This window comes from Periplaneta americana, chromosome 12, assembly GCF_040183065.1.
Source record: "Periplaneta americana isolate PAMFEO1 chromosome 12, P.americana_PAMFEO1_priV1, whole genome shotgun sequence".
Lineage (NCBI taxonomy): Eukaryota > Metazoa > Arthropoda > Insecta > Blattodea > Blattidae > Periplaneta > Periplaneta americana.
In genome coordinates, this window is record NC_091128.1 from 104,738,594 (window position 1) to 104,753,804 (window position 15,211).

At 33.7% G+C, this 15,211-nt stretch overlaps 1 protein-coding gene across 6 annotated transcripts in view; it reads right to left on the reverse strand.

Annotated features, from left to right (window-relative positions):
- Positions 1-15,211, reverse strand: part of LOC138710746 (E3 ubiquitin-protein ligase TTC3-like) — a 107,851-nt gene that overhangs the window by 21,883 nt on the left and 70,757 nt on the right. For all 6 annotated transcript variants that reach the window (XM_069841836.1, XM_069841837.1, XM_069841839.1 and 3 more), the window contains 5 exons: positions 15,013-15,191; positions 13,978-14,091; positions 9,764-9,920; positions 2,349-2,919; positions 1,734-1,855 (listed from right to left, as the gene is read on the reverse strand). In XM_069841836.1, coding sequence (XP_069697937.1) covers positions 1,734-1,855; positions 2,349-2,919; positions 9,764-9,920; positions 13,978-14,091; positions 15,013-15,191 — 1,143 coding nt within the window. The remainder of the gene's footprint in view (positions 1-1,733; positions 1,856-2,348; positions 2,920-9,763; positions 9,921-13,977; positions 14,092-15,012; positions 15,192-15,211) is intronic.

Here is a 15,211-nt window from a genome sequence, read left to right on the forward strand (position 1 = left end):
TATTCAAAAACATAAACTGTCCATCTCTAAAGCACTGAAATCCAGAACTACTTCAACATGTTCATATTCATATTCATATTCTTTATTTGCCTGAAGGTACAAGAATACAAGAGGCCTCGTCAATGTAATAATATAGAAAACAATGTGTCAATATTTAAAATATTAAAAGAGTAAAAAATAATAAAATTTAACTAAAATACTACATCATTTTCAAAAAATTCATTCATATTATAAAAGGGATTACTTTGTAGCAATCTCTTAATCTGCAATTTAAATTGTGTTTCATTAAGTGCCTTTATATTTGTTGGTATATTGTTATATACTTTTAATGCAGTAATTACATAGCTTGATTGTGTTTTTTGCAACCTGACATGTGGTACATTTAATTGATCATTATTTCTGGTTTCATAGCGATGCAGATTTACTATACTTGTATAATTAGTAATATTCTTGTTTACATATATTAAAAGCATAAAAAATATATAGATTGTAGACTGTCATAATCTTTTCAATTTTGAAAAGAGATCTACATGATAGTCTGGGTGGTGACATTGTTATAATACGAACTGCCTTTTTCTGCAGTAACAGTAACTTTTGTGCGTTACTGTATACCACTCATTATTCTGAAAACATCCAGCAAATTATGGTCAAAGGAATATAGAGAGAAGAGTAAAATAAGTAACAAGAGAGAAAAATAAGGGGTGGAGCAAATGGGCAAAAAAAATTACCATGACAGCCTGGAGTATACCATATTGTCATAGTGTGTAAATAGTCTTGGCATTTTACATTGAACAAGTACAACCGCTACAGTGGTCTAATGGATTGAGAATCCTGTGGACTTGGGTTCAATCTCCAGCCTATCCTGATTTATAACTTGTGCTGGGCAAGACAGTGGTCCAGGTAACACAGGGGTTTTCTCTGGGAGATCAGTTCTCCTATGTCATCCCAACAAATCTCTATCATCATCTCATCTTACTGTGAGTGTAACATAGACCGACCTCCTATGGCATACCCTGGGCAACAACTCTGTTGGTAAATTGGTTTTACACAACTGGCTTCATATAGGTGAATGACGAACAGTTAAGTACTACAAGTACTAGCAAATAAATGAATGAATGAATGAATGAATAAATAAATAAATAAATAAATAAACAAACAAACAAACAAATAACTAAATAAATAAATAAAAAAACAAGTATTACTAATTCCAGATAATATATGGGGTGAACCGTAAGTAATGTCATGAATTTCAGGGGGTTTAAAAAAGTTTAATACAATTTTGCTTGTCTTTGCTTCCTTTTTGAGAAAAAAAAATTGCTTTATATGAAACATTTTACAGCATGTTTGGGGAAGCCGTTGATTTAACTCCCAATATACTCAGTCAATTTAAGAGAGCAATGTATTATGATAATAAATGATCAAGAGAATTTCAGTTTCATCCATTAAATGTGAAGAAATTTGAATCTGAACATTTAAAAGACAAAACTAAAATTCTTTTAATCATCTATTATCATAATACTCTGTTACCTTAAATTGACTGATCATATTGAGAATTAAATCAATGGCTTTCCCAAAACATGCTACGAGATGTTTCATATAAAACAATTTTTATCTCGGAAAAGTACCAAAAACTAGCAAAATTGTATTACATTTTTTTAATACCTCAAAGAATAACTGTCTGAAATTAATGACATTACTTAAGAGTTCACTCTGTATATACAGATCAAACAAACCTTATCACTTCCTACAAAAGCTGGTGCTGCTTGAGGTCGATGTGATGGTATTATAACGGGATGACCCTGGTGTTGTCCATATTGTACAGGCAATGGCAGTGGATAAGCAGTGGAAGGTGGGTCTAAAATATGTAACAAAATAGTATGACATTAATGTAATGAATCATATGTATATGTTACATCACACAAACATATACAATGTAATATAACTTTATTTATTCCTGTATTCACGACTAATAATTGTTATATTATATTCTTAAAAAATATATAAAACAGTAATCCAACCTGTCCTCTTACATGAGAATGAAGCATGCATGACCCGGCCAGCGAAACAAACTCTGTTAGTCTTTGGGTGAAAAAGGAAAGTAGGATGTCTAGAATTGTTCCTCAAAATTGGAAGTTGATATATATGCATTGTTGCTAAGTAACAAAGAAAGTAACAACGTTTTAGCACGACAATATAAACACAAACAATTTTTTTGTGAAGTTTTTTAATTCTCCTGTAAAATTGACTTGGGATCACATAGCCATTTTTACAGGGACAGCGACGGTATGTCACCTGAAAAAAAAAAATTCCTTATTTTAAAATAATACATTTTTTTGTAAAATACATACACACATACGATGGCGGTCCAAGCTGATACATGTTTGGCTGATATGCTGGTGCAGCATGTTGGTACAATGGTATTCCTACTGAAGGATTCATTGGCATTACAGAAGCGAAAATGTTGTTCATATTTTTAGACTGACTATTAAGTCCAACATTCACTTCAAGTACTTTTTCTTCTGCATTACTTGACTCCTCACTTTTCTGTTCTTTTTCTTTTGTAGCCACCAATTTAATTGCGCCTTCATTTTGCTTATCTAATGGTTTACTAGTTTCTGGTTCATGTCCATTTCCATCCAGAGTTTTAAGAAGTTTTTCAGATCTATTATCTATTGCTTTCTTAAGCTCAGATGTGTGCTGCAAGGTTTGCTGCTGCTCTCCTAACAATTTGGTCATTACTTGATACTGTTCTTTCAATTTATTTTTCATCTCATTACTTTCATCGAATACTCTGTGCACCATTTCTTCAATTGTATCCAAAGGACAATCTGGTTCTTTAGGGATCTCTGGAAATGACAGGTTATCAATATCACTAAAAGGAATACTTCCTGCCTTCTCAGATAAAGATGCGTAATGTACCTGGAAAACAAAAGAAATATTATGATAAACTCTGAGGTAGTCACAATAAAACACTTCTTCTAACTTCAATTCTATGTTCAGAAGCAACATTGTTCAGAAAGGAAGATGTACGAATTCCCTTAACAATATATCTATATGCTCTTGTGCATTTTCCAAGTAATACGAACATTTCAATATTAACCACTAATACACTTCAACATTCCTCTCAATTTTGAATATAGATTTTCATAAATAATAATTTACAGTAATATTACGATTATAATATACGACCTGATTTTTATACGAATTTTTTGCACATCAATTATATGATCATCTTCAACACATTGTACAATTTACAATCTAGACCATTAAAAATTAGTTTTGTATTGCATGCTGTATAGATTATTTCATTTACATATGTCTTCAGTATAAAAGATCAAGAAAATGTTGAATTGTTGTAGAAAGTGTAAAATGTAAGAATGGATCAACTTCACAATACCAATTTTTTCCTTTTGTTCTTAAAAATAAAGATTTCCTCAACACGAGTCAATGAAAACAGAAACCATGCTCTAATAAAATTCTATACCTTAATGACACTGTACTATTCTGTTTTTAAAGTATTAATTAAAGTTGTAAGACTATAGTACCTTTATGAGGTTTTGAGTTTTACCCATCCAAACTATTCATTGAATCACCACTGGGAGGGGGTCTATATTTCACTTTATATTATTACATACGAAAGAGAAAGAGGGGGAGAAAGGGGAAGAGGAGAGAGGGAGAGAATGATTATAATTTACAAATTTCAAATGAATATCTATTCTTTTTTTTTCTTTTCTAAGAATGATTAATAGCTCCATATACAATATTTGATGAAATATGTCTAAATCAGTCACTTGCAAATCAAGCTTTCAGATATAACTCCCTGTAAAGTTGATTTGAATAATTTCGAGGAAAAATTGTCCCCGTAACAATTTTTTCCTCGAAATTATTCAAATCAGTCACTTGTTAAGAAAACTGGCTTGTCTGTTCATATTATAAAATAATATTCCTTAACTGTATTACTGAAACTGCGTACTGAGTAGAAAACTTACTACTTTCCTCGTTTAGGTATGAATTCTTAACACTTTAAGACCATAGATATTTTAAATATCCAGCATATCCCTGTACTGGTGCTTTTGAATGTCCTAGCTACGAAACATTTTCGTTAGGTGGCAGCATAAAATAATGGTTATTTTCTACCATGAATATTATATGAAATGGAGTGTTGAATGGTTAAGAATTCACATCGATATTACAATTGGTTTTCCCGATAATAATCACAAATCTGAACATGTGATTTAAATGTCAGGTGTACCAGCATTACCACCAGATAAAAAACATTCTGTACCTTTGCAAACAGTTTTCTTTAAACTTTGTTGAATTTATTTATGATGTTTCTGAACCATCTCTCATTTAAATGTTATATGGATATGAATGAATGATTTATTATCATCCAACATATTCAGTCTTGCTGGCCCTTCACATTCCTGTATTCAGGCCAGCAGTTCCAGTCTTACACTACTAACAATATTATACATTAAAACAATGAATCAAAGTCAGGATAGGAGAAGAAATGTCAGAAGGAAGCGAAATAGAGAGAGAAGTACATCAAGGATGTCCATTATCACCTACCCTGTTCAATATCTACTTGGAGGATTTAGTGAAGAACTGTTTTCAGAACATGGCAGAAGTGATAGTAGGAGGAGGAAGAAGAATAAAGTGCATAAGATTTGCTGATTATTATGGCGTTGTTAGCAGAACAGAAGACGATAATAACGGATATTGTTGGCTTAGAGTGTAAACCTGCTAACTACCAAAAAAGTTGAGCAAAAAACTGATTTCAACTCAGGTTTTTGCTTCTCTTGTAAAATTTCCTTTTTGGTAGTTAGCAGATTTACACTCTAAGACAACGATATGCTACTGAAGCTAAATGACAGCTGTGAGCAGTATGGAATGAAGATAAATGCCAACAAGATGAAGACCTTGGTCATAGGAAGAAAAGTAAAGAAGGTAAACTTACGAATTCCAAATGAAGTAATACAGCAAGTGGACAGCTTCAAATACTTGGGGTGTACTATAAGCAGTAACATAAGCTGCTGCCAAGAAGTCAAAAGGAGAATAGCAATGGCAAAGGAAGCTTTTAACAGAAAAAGGAGCATCTTCTGCGGACCTATGGAGAAAGAACTAAGGAAGAGACTAGTGAAGTGCTTTATGTGAAGTGTAGCATTATGACGAAGTGAAGAGATGAGACTAGAAGCATTTGGAATGGGATATGGAGAAGGATGGAACGTGTGAAATGGACAGACAGAATAAGAAACAAAGCTGTGATGGAAAATGTGGGTGAAGAAAGAATGATGTTGAAACTGATCAGAAAGAGGAAAAGGAATTGACTGGGTCACTGGCTGAGAAGAAACTGCCTTCTGAAGGATGCACTGGAAGCAATGGTGAATTGGAGAAGAGTTTGGGGCAGAAGAAGATATCAAATAATAGAAGACATTAAGATATATGGATCATATGCGGAGATTAAGAAGAAGGCAGAAAATAGGAAAGACTGGAGAATGCTGGGTTTGCAGTGAACACCTGCCCTTGGGCAGAAAACTTTGAATGAATGAATGAATACATTAGACATTTAGTGACCGAAGAATGCTCTTAACGGTGTCTTTACGTATCCATATCACTTATTACTCTCTATAATTCATAATTTATTCACTACCACTGCTTATCACACTAGTACTATCTTATTCTAATTCTCACCTACTCCCAACAATTACAATTACTATTTCATTCAGTCCCTATTTAACTCCACCATTCGTCTTCATTTACCATTACTAATTCAACCTTGTTTTACTCTTCTGATATAAATGAATTAATTACATTTTTTATGTTCCCTATCTCCTGTTTTCTCCCTTTCTTCCTTTATTGCTTCTACTCCCTACTGACACATATCTTGGCTAACCTCTCCTCTTAGCTCATCTTCTCTTTCAATTCATTACTTTACACACTATTCATACCTTCTTAACATATAACACCATGATCTATTACTATTATTCAATCATTCCTCTCTGTCTTTCATTATACAGATTCCTCTTCTACTTCTCCCCCCCCCCCACTGACACTCCATTTTCTTAGATTATACACTGGTTAAATTCTCCAAAGCAGCTATTCTATCAATCGTCTCTAAACACACACCTTCATCTCAAACAGCAGAAATATATAAAATGCTCTCTCAATTAATATCACTCAATAAAAGAATTGTATTCCAATGGATACCATCCCATTGTGGAATCCTGGGAAACGAGAATGCGGATGCTTTAGCAAAGAAGGGCAGCACTGCTACTTACAGACCTGTTACTAAAGCTACGTATTACTCTGTGAAGAGATTTATTAAATCTACATACTTAGACTTCAACAAACATAATTTGATAACTCAATCCCAAGGGAAAAAATGGAACTCTCTGCATCAAAATCCACAGTTAATTCCCGATTTACCACGAAAATCGTCTGTAGCTGCATTTAGATTGGCAACAGACCATGATTGTTTGGCCAAACACCTGCATAAAATTGGAATATATCAGTCCCCTAACTGCCCATTGTGCAACTCAAACCAAGAAATGGATTTGGAACACCTCAAAATCTGTGCTTCAGTGGCTGGTCATGATAATAACTTTGAAAAATATTGGAGTGCAAGAGGTCAAATGACTTTATTGTCAAACGCCTGGCATTAGAAAACAACAACAACAACACTGGTTAAATTGAAGGAAGCTTGTCACTTTCCTCGTTAGATACGAATTCTCGAAGTAAGAAGTGGATTTAGCCATTTCAACTGTATACAAATACGAACTGTCATCAATCCATCCATACCCTCCCGATGTGACACACTGTGATTTCCTCATAACAAATGAATTTCATGTATGTACATTCTCTCTGCAGTATATGAAGTTATCACAGCTGCAATGGTTGTTTCCAGAAAATTTTGTTCATGACTGTTTTTAGCAATTGTATCAATGCTGATGGAAGTAACAGAATGAGATTATTTTTTAAAGTGATTATGCATAAGGCATAGGGTTGCCAACCCTCCCCTATTTCCCAGAATATCCCATATTTGCTCCTAATTTATTAACAGTCTCCCGGCTCCCGTATTTTTCTTCTCGTCAAGCATTTTTCTCCCTTATTTTTGCAATGTTGGTTGGTTGGTAGCCAATGCTGTAGTATCATAGCAATGAAGCCATTAGCCATCATGCAGTTCAGTATTTTTCTGTGATGTTGAGATGAATAGGCAAAGCTTTTCAATTTTCCAGGTGGTACTTATCCATGATTAATAACAGCAGCAAATGCTAACATCAATAAACTTGAACAACTACAAAATCAGGCTCTTCGTCTAATCACTGGAGCAGTTAAATCCACACCTGTTGATGCCAAGCTTGCCTTAACACGGATCCCATCAATAACAACAAAAACAGAAGAACAAGCACTGCTCCAACATGAGAAAATGTTACGACTGCCAAACTCGCAATGGACAGAAAAGAACCTTCCTTCTTCAATCCTTAAAACTCATAGTAGTTTCCTAGAAAAGGTAACACAGATTAAATCCAAATTGAACATTCCTAACACGAGAGAAAATTTACTCATAAGAGAAAATCCATTGGAATTATTGCAACCTACCTTCAGTTTGGAATTAACAGAGGAAATAAGTAAATCAGACACACCAAAAGAAATACAAAAACTTCTAGCACTGGAAACGATCAATACTAGATACCCTACAGAAGAATGGCTACACATATATACAGATGGATCCACCACAGAAAACCTTACTGGAGCTGGAGTTACATGTACACTTTTTTCCTTTTATCATTCTGTTGGCAGAGACACAACAAATTATGATGGTGAAATAGAGGATATACACATTGCTCTCCAACAATTATTAAATCTTCCCTTAAATAAATATAACAAGACAGTAATTCTTTCAGATTCTAAAGCTGCAATTCAGGGAATATGTTCAAATGCTACAAAGAAGTCAACAAAAATAAGAGAATGCTACAAAATGTTAACACAACTCCAAAAAGTTAATAAGATTGTCCATCTCCAATGGATTCCAGCACACTGTGGAGTCATGGGGAATGAAACCGCAGACACACTTGCCAAGAAAGGCACAACAATAAAACAAAAGTCTAAATTTAATTTCTCATATTCCTCAATAAAACGCTTGATCACTACAAAATTTTCTCATTCATACCTACAAGAAATAGAATCCAATGCTAAAGACAAAAAATGGATTACACTACTTTCCAACCCAGATATAATCCCCCAGAGACCAAGGAAAACAGCAGTTGCAGCCCTCAGACTATTGACAAATCATGACTGTCTAGCAAGTCATCTCTACAGAATAGGTATTTCAGCTTCACCAATATGTGTCCTGTGTAACGATCCAGCAGAAATGAATGAAGATCACTTGAAGACCTGTGAAGCATTAAGATCAGAAGAAACTACAGTTCACAAGTATTGGAAAGCACGACTGCTAATGGCTTCATTGCCAGATGCAAGGCACTAGACGACGACGACAACAACAACAACTTATCCATGATTACGTCTTTTCCACATAACACACAAGCTGGTGAGAGGGAGATGCCGATTTTATATAAATGAGTTGCCAAACAATCATGCCCGGTCAGAAGGTGGAAGGCTGCCACAGTTGAATTTCTTGGTTCTTCAGGGATGATGTTTAAATTTTGGAGGAGGGGTTCCCATAATTTATCTTTAGCTGATTCTTTTATTCTGTTCAAAAATGTTTGTTTGTATTGGAACATTTTATTGAATTTAACAGAAATAAATGATTTTTGAGTAATATGTTTTTGTATTAGGGTGCAGCCTTTCTTAGCCAGTTGATCTGCCAATTCATTACTTGCAATGCCTCAGTGCACTGGAACCCATTGCAGAACTATTTCCTTGCCTAGTTTTTGGAGCTACTTGTCAGGTTACAGCACTGAGAAGATGTATCAGTTTTCTGTGAACTATTATTAGCTATAGCTTGTATAGCTGCTTTTGAGTCAATGAGGATTACAGCTTTGGAAAATGTATTTATTATTATTATTTTTGACACGTAAAAATCATTATTCTAAACATTTCATTTTGCCGTGAATGATGACTGTTTATATGATGAATTTTGTTGATCAAGAGATGCATTAAAATGCAGTTTTTTCGGAAGGTAATGCTTGCAGGAAATGGGTTTTAGTGCTCACCTATTTAAAATCAAACAATATTAATATTATAATTTGGGGGGGGGGGGAAATGGCTAGTTTTGTTTTATGCATACCATGTAGTAATGATCATACAAAAAGGAGTTTTATCTTATGAACAATAATTGTAAGATGTTCTAAACAGGAATATCACACATCTAATGAAATCAGAGCTGCAAACTGCAATTGACTTAAACTATTACACAGGACAATATCTGTCTCGAAATACTCTTAATTTAAGCCTAGCTATCGAAGTGTAGAATAAATTTGCTTTTTAGTAACTGAACTGAATAATTAGCAGGTTTTATATGTGAAATTTTGTCGATTTCTTAATCTTCCGTATTTTCTTAAAAAGTTGGCAACCCTAATGAGCCATCACAGCTATGCTACAAGAATGCAAAATAGCTGCAATTCACAAAATCAATGGTTGTTATGTGTAACGTTTTATACGAGCATAATCATGTACCATGATATATAAACTTGAGTATTTTTAGTTTAATAATTATTATACAGTCAAAATTCTTATGTATTCTTATGTTTGAAGTGTGTATTTTCTAGTCGCCTATTTCAGTTTCAGTTAATAGTGTACTTACTCTGAACTGAATTTCCTGTTCCGTAGTAATGTTCAGATATTGCTCCCAATCTTTGATAGCTGCAATCACTTCACTCTTTTTAGGGACAGTGGTGTCTGTGAGATATTTCACTTTGCTTCTCATAGCTTGCAATGTATCCATGCACTTATTCTTGTGGCTGAAAGTTAAAAAAAACACATTATATTATTTACAAGGTAAAATACCTATAATTATGTACAGTCTTTATCATAAGAGTTGAACTGGAATATAACAATGAAGTTTTTCTAAAATAAATAAACATCACTCTGTGTAAATATAAAAGTGAACACACTAAAATATTAATTTTAGAAGAGCTTACTATTATCATATAACTTTACGTACTGTTCAAAATAATTCTATAGATATGTAATCAATTTTGAAAAATCCAAGAAAAATTATACAATTTTATAAAAGAGCTTCAGTTCATCTTCCATTGCGTGCATGTGTTTATTCATCTTAATTCATGAACATAGGTATCTTTCACATGCTATATATTGCCAATGGATTTATTTTTTCACTAATGGAAGCTGCACTTAATATTGGAATACAGAAAAAAAATCAATCAATCTTCTTAATGTATCCAGCTGTTTGCTGACAACATAAAGTCCACTACAGTCCACTGTAGTCTATTCAGTTGTTGTTTTTCACGAGATATGAGGGGTATTTTGATCGGTGTTCATTATAGATGCATGTTGCTAGTAGCCAGAGGTGGGATGTAGTCAATATATACTGCAGGGCTGTGTCTTCTGCAACTGGTACTGATGATTTTAATTTACTTCTTCTGTGGTTTATGGATGGACAGTATAGAAGAAATACAGAAAAATAAATAAATAAAAGATATAATTCGAGAATACCATAAAAATCAGTGTTACAAGTTTCGTAACAATTCGGTAAATTTTGTTTCTGGGTCTGTACCTAGATGACCTATGATAGTGTAAATGTCTTTTGATGAAATTACTGATGAATTACTGTCCTCAGTTTCTCTTTTTTAATTATTATTTGAAAAATAATGTATTTATACCCAACACACTTAAAAAAGATATACTTTGCGAATTCTAAATGAGGCAGTAGAGCAAGTGGACAGCTTCAAATACTTGGGGTGTACTATAAGCAGTGACATGCGCTGCTACAAAGAAGTCAGAAGGAGAATAGCAATGGCAAAGGAAGCTTTTAACAGAAAAAGGAGCATCTTCTGCTGACCTCTGGAGAAAGAACTAAGTAAGAGACTAGTGAAATGCTTCATGTGGACTGTAGCATTGCATGGGGCAGAAACATAGACATTACGGCAAAGTGAATAGAAGTATTTGAAATGTGGATATGGAAAAGGATGGAGTGTGTGAAATGGACAGACAGAGTAAGAAACGAAGCTGTGTTGGAAAGAGTGGATGAAGAAAGAATGATGCTGAAACTGATCAGAAAAATGAGAATTGGCTGGGTTACTGGTTGAGAAGAAACTGCCTACTGAAGATGCAATAGAAGAAATGGTAAACAGGAGAAGAGTTCGTGGCAAAAGAAGATATCAGATATGATAGGCGATATTAAAGATTATATGTGGAAACAAAGAGGAGGGCAGAAAATAAGAAAGACTGGAGAATGCTGGGTTTGCAGTGAAAGACCTGCCCTTGGGCAGAAGACTATGAATGAATACTTATTCAGGTAAAATAGGCTTCTGTGTAAAACTGGAATAAAATATTTAAAGTGTACATAAATAACAGAATTCAATATGTATTCAAATAAGAAGGTTTTTGTTTTCAGGATTGAACATGAACACGAAAGACATTTTTGTTTAATATTAATTGTAAGAAATATGACTTCATTTATACATTGTATGATTTAAGTAGATATAAGTCAGTTTAACAACATTTAATAAAATAGTTGCATGTATATTGTAAGCATTTCTAATATTTTTCTATTTATCAAAACCGACAGTTCAAGTCTATTAGTAGATTATGACAAATTTTTCTTTTTAATTCTAAAATCTTAATAATTCACTGTAGAGATTGACCTATGTGTAACATATTTTCTTCCAACAGAGCAGTATTTCCTTGCAACGAGGGACTGTCCATCTCTGGTCACTGCCTAGGAGCTTAGGACTCAAGAGAGATTTGTTAAATATATATATATATATATATATATATATATATATATATATAATTAATATTTGTTAGCAAAATGCTTTTAGTTGAGATTAATCACCCATTTCATTTGTCAGTTTATTCTACCAGGTGTGTGTAAATGAATATCGGAGTTTTAAGGTTGCATAATTACTTTCACCTACAGTAGTTGTTGCAAGAAAAATAAAGAAGATAAACTTGCGAATTCTAAATGAGGCAGTAGAGCAAGTGAACAGCTTCAAATACTTGGGGTGTTCTATAAGCAGTAACATGAGCTGCAGCCAGGAAGTCAAAAGGAGAATAGCAATGGCAAAGGAAGCTTTTAATAGAAAAAGGAGCATCTTCTGCAGACCTCTGGAAAAAGAACTAAGGAAGAGACTAGTGATGTGCTTTGTGTGGAGTGTGGCATTGTATGGGGCAGAAACATGGACATTACGACGAAATGAAGAGAAAAGAATAAAAGCTTTTGAAATGTGGATATGGAGAAGAATGGAGTGTGTGAAGTGGACAGACAGAATAAGAAATGAAGTTGTGTTGGAAAGAGTGGGTGAAGAAAGAATGGTGCTAAAACTGATCTGAAAGAGAAAAAGGAACTGGTTGGGTCACTGGCTGAGAAGAAACTGCCTACTGAAGAATGCACTAGAAGGAATGGTGAACGGGAGAAGAGTTCAGGACAGAAGAAGATATCAGATGATAGACGACATTAAGATATACAGATCATATGTGGAGACTTAGAGGAAGGCAAAAAATAGGAAAAATTGGAGAATGCTGGGTTTGTAGTGAAAGCCCTGCTCATGGACAAAACATTTGTGTATTTATATATGTACAGTCTAAAATAAACCAGACATAGGATGAGAAAAAAAGAAGTCTTTGACTTTTCAGAACATGCACTACAAGTTCTCAATGTGGGCAGGCACCCCTTGTTACATAGCACACATCCAACCAGTATTTGGGTTCTTCACACACTCTGATCAGCACGTCTGCTGTAATGGACGCAACAGCCATGACAATCCTGCATCTCAAGTCAAGTAAGGTTGCAGGTAGCAGTGGCACCAATCTTGGACATATCCCCAGAGAAAGATGTCACATGGGGTCAGGTCACAGGATCAAGGAGGCCACCAAAGTAAAGCCATGTCATTGTGACCATTACGACCAATCCAGCAATGGGGAACAACTTCATTCAGATATTTCCGCATTTCGTGAAGAAAATGATAGGGTGCAACATCTTGCTGCCAAATGACGTTCTCTGTAGTCCATCCTGCAGCTGTGGAAGAGCATATCAAGATACGTAATTCCTGCAGTAATTTTTCCAGAGGGGAGAGGGGGGGAAAGGCCATAAACTTGTCATTCGCAGCATGTTCAAAGAACAAATTTTGGAGAGTCCCTTTGTGTTCCGTAGTTTCGTGTGGATTCTCTGTCCCCCAGATACGGACATTGTGTTCACTTTATCAATAAGGTGAAATGTCGATATGTCACTTAAAATAATACGACTATGCAAATCTTCATCAGCTGTTACTCCTGCATTTAGATGATGAAGTTGGTGTGTGCCACATGGTCTGCAAGCTTTAGAGCCTATGCCAGCTGCAGATGGTACAGTTGAATTTGCAGTCACTTAAACATCTTCCATACTGTAATTTTCAGTATTGCTAGTTCTTGTCTGGATTTTTTAGGACTGCACACGAAAGTTGTCTGGCTCTTTTGATTTTTTCATCTGACACATACAGTTGCCCCATACTTTTCCTGTTACACAGACACCTCATCATTCCAAACTGGTTATACCACCATCGAATGTTATTGTCAGATGAGAGATCTTAACTAAAAAAAAAGAAAGATAGTGGAATAATCCACCAATTGGTTAACAGAGTGATGAATAATTGGGGTTCTACTGTAGATGCAGTCTGCATTATGTGACCATTAGTTTCTGATATGTATATCTCATTTAACTACCTTCCAGAAGTTTAACAGAAGTATGGGTAATTATTTTCCCTTCAAATTACAGACTGTATAAAAAGAAAATTATTTCATTATCTGACTAGAATGTTACAGCCTCTTTTATTAGCTCATATCTTGATGTTTACTTACAAATTGAACTTCAACTCCCCTCCTTCCTTCTTCGTTTTCAAAATGAGTTGCTGGTATTGTGATAATTCTTTTTTTGTCTCTTCAAGTTCTTTCACTTTTTGTCCAGTTTCACTTCTACAATGGAAAATACAATAAATAATTGCATACCAAATAATTCAGGGTGGAGAAGAATATTTACATTAGCACAGAACAGTAATTCTTAGGTAAAATTTCATTTGTTATTTCATTTTGAAAAATATAATAAAGTATGAATTTAAATGAAGATTATATAATAAAGTACCTACTATGCAAGCCCAGCAATAAATATATATTAATTTTCATTTAAAATGTTGTAATTATAACTTTTTATTATTAACAAAGCTAATTTTTGCAAGGTCTGTAAAAATTTGTAAAGTGAAAAATAAATAGCTTATATATATGAAAATATTTTCTTACCTTATACTAGACAAAGATATAAAGTTAATGTGTTAAGGTGTCTGATAAACTGCTAATCATATGAAAGGGATCTTCGAACTCTATAGTTTAAGAACTGCTTAATAAAATATCCGACATAGCAATTACAGTACCGCTCAATAGCCTTATCTTGTAACAATAATAAGAAGAACTTACATTAACATAAATCCAGTCAAGTACCCGCCATTAAGGAAAAAAATATATATATGAATAAATAAAATAAAATAAAAAAAATAACATTTACAAAATTAAATTCTCTGTATTGTTCATACATCATTTTGCTAATGTTAAATTAGAACTCAAGCCAATATTATGTCTGTGTGATTCACAGAAATAGTGCAGGTTTCTTTTGAAATCATGAAGAATCTAAATAAAACATTTTACGGCACAGCACATGAACTTCAATTTATAAATGTCCATTTACTTATGTGTAATATATGTCCCCTCCCCCACCCCCAAGAATATTATACTTTAAATCACAGTTCTTGTTTTCACCATTAACACAACATCAAATAAAACAAAATGAATAGTAGTACTGGGTAAATTAAAACATACGGTTTTTGAGAATTGATTTCCACTTACATCAGATTCCTCATCATCTCTTTGGTGGTGCTTTCTGAAACTTGTCTTTCTTTTTTCTCTTTCTCAAATTTATTTTTTTCTGCTTCAAATTCTTGCTCTTTGTTTTTTAATTCATCTTCTAGGTTTTTAATGCTCTTATTATTTTCTTCCACAATTTTAGAAATTTTAAGTTCCAATTCCTAAAAAATAAAAATTATCA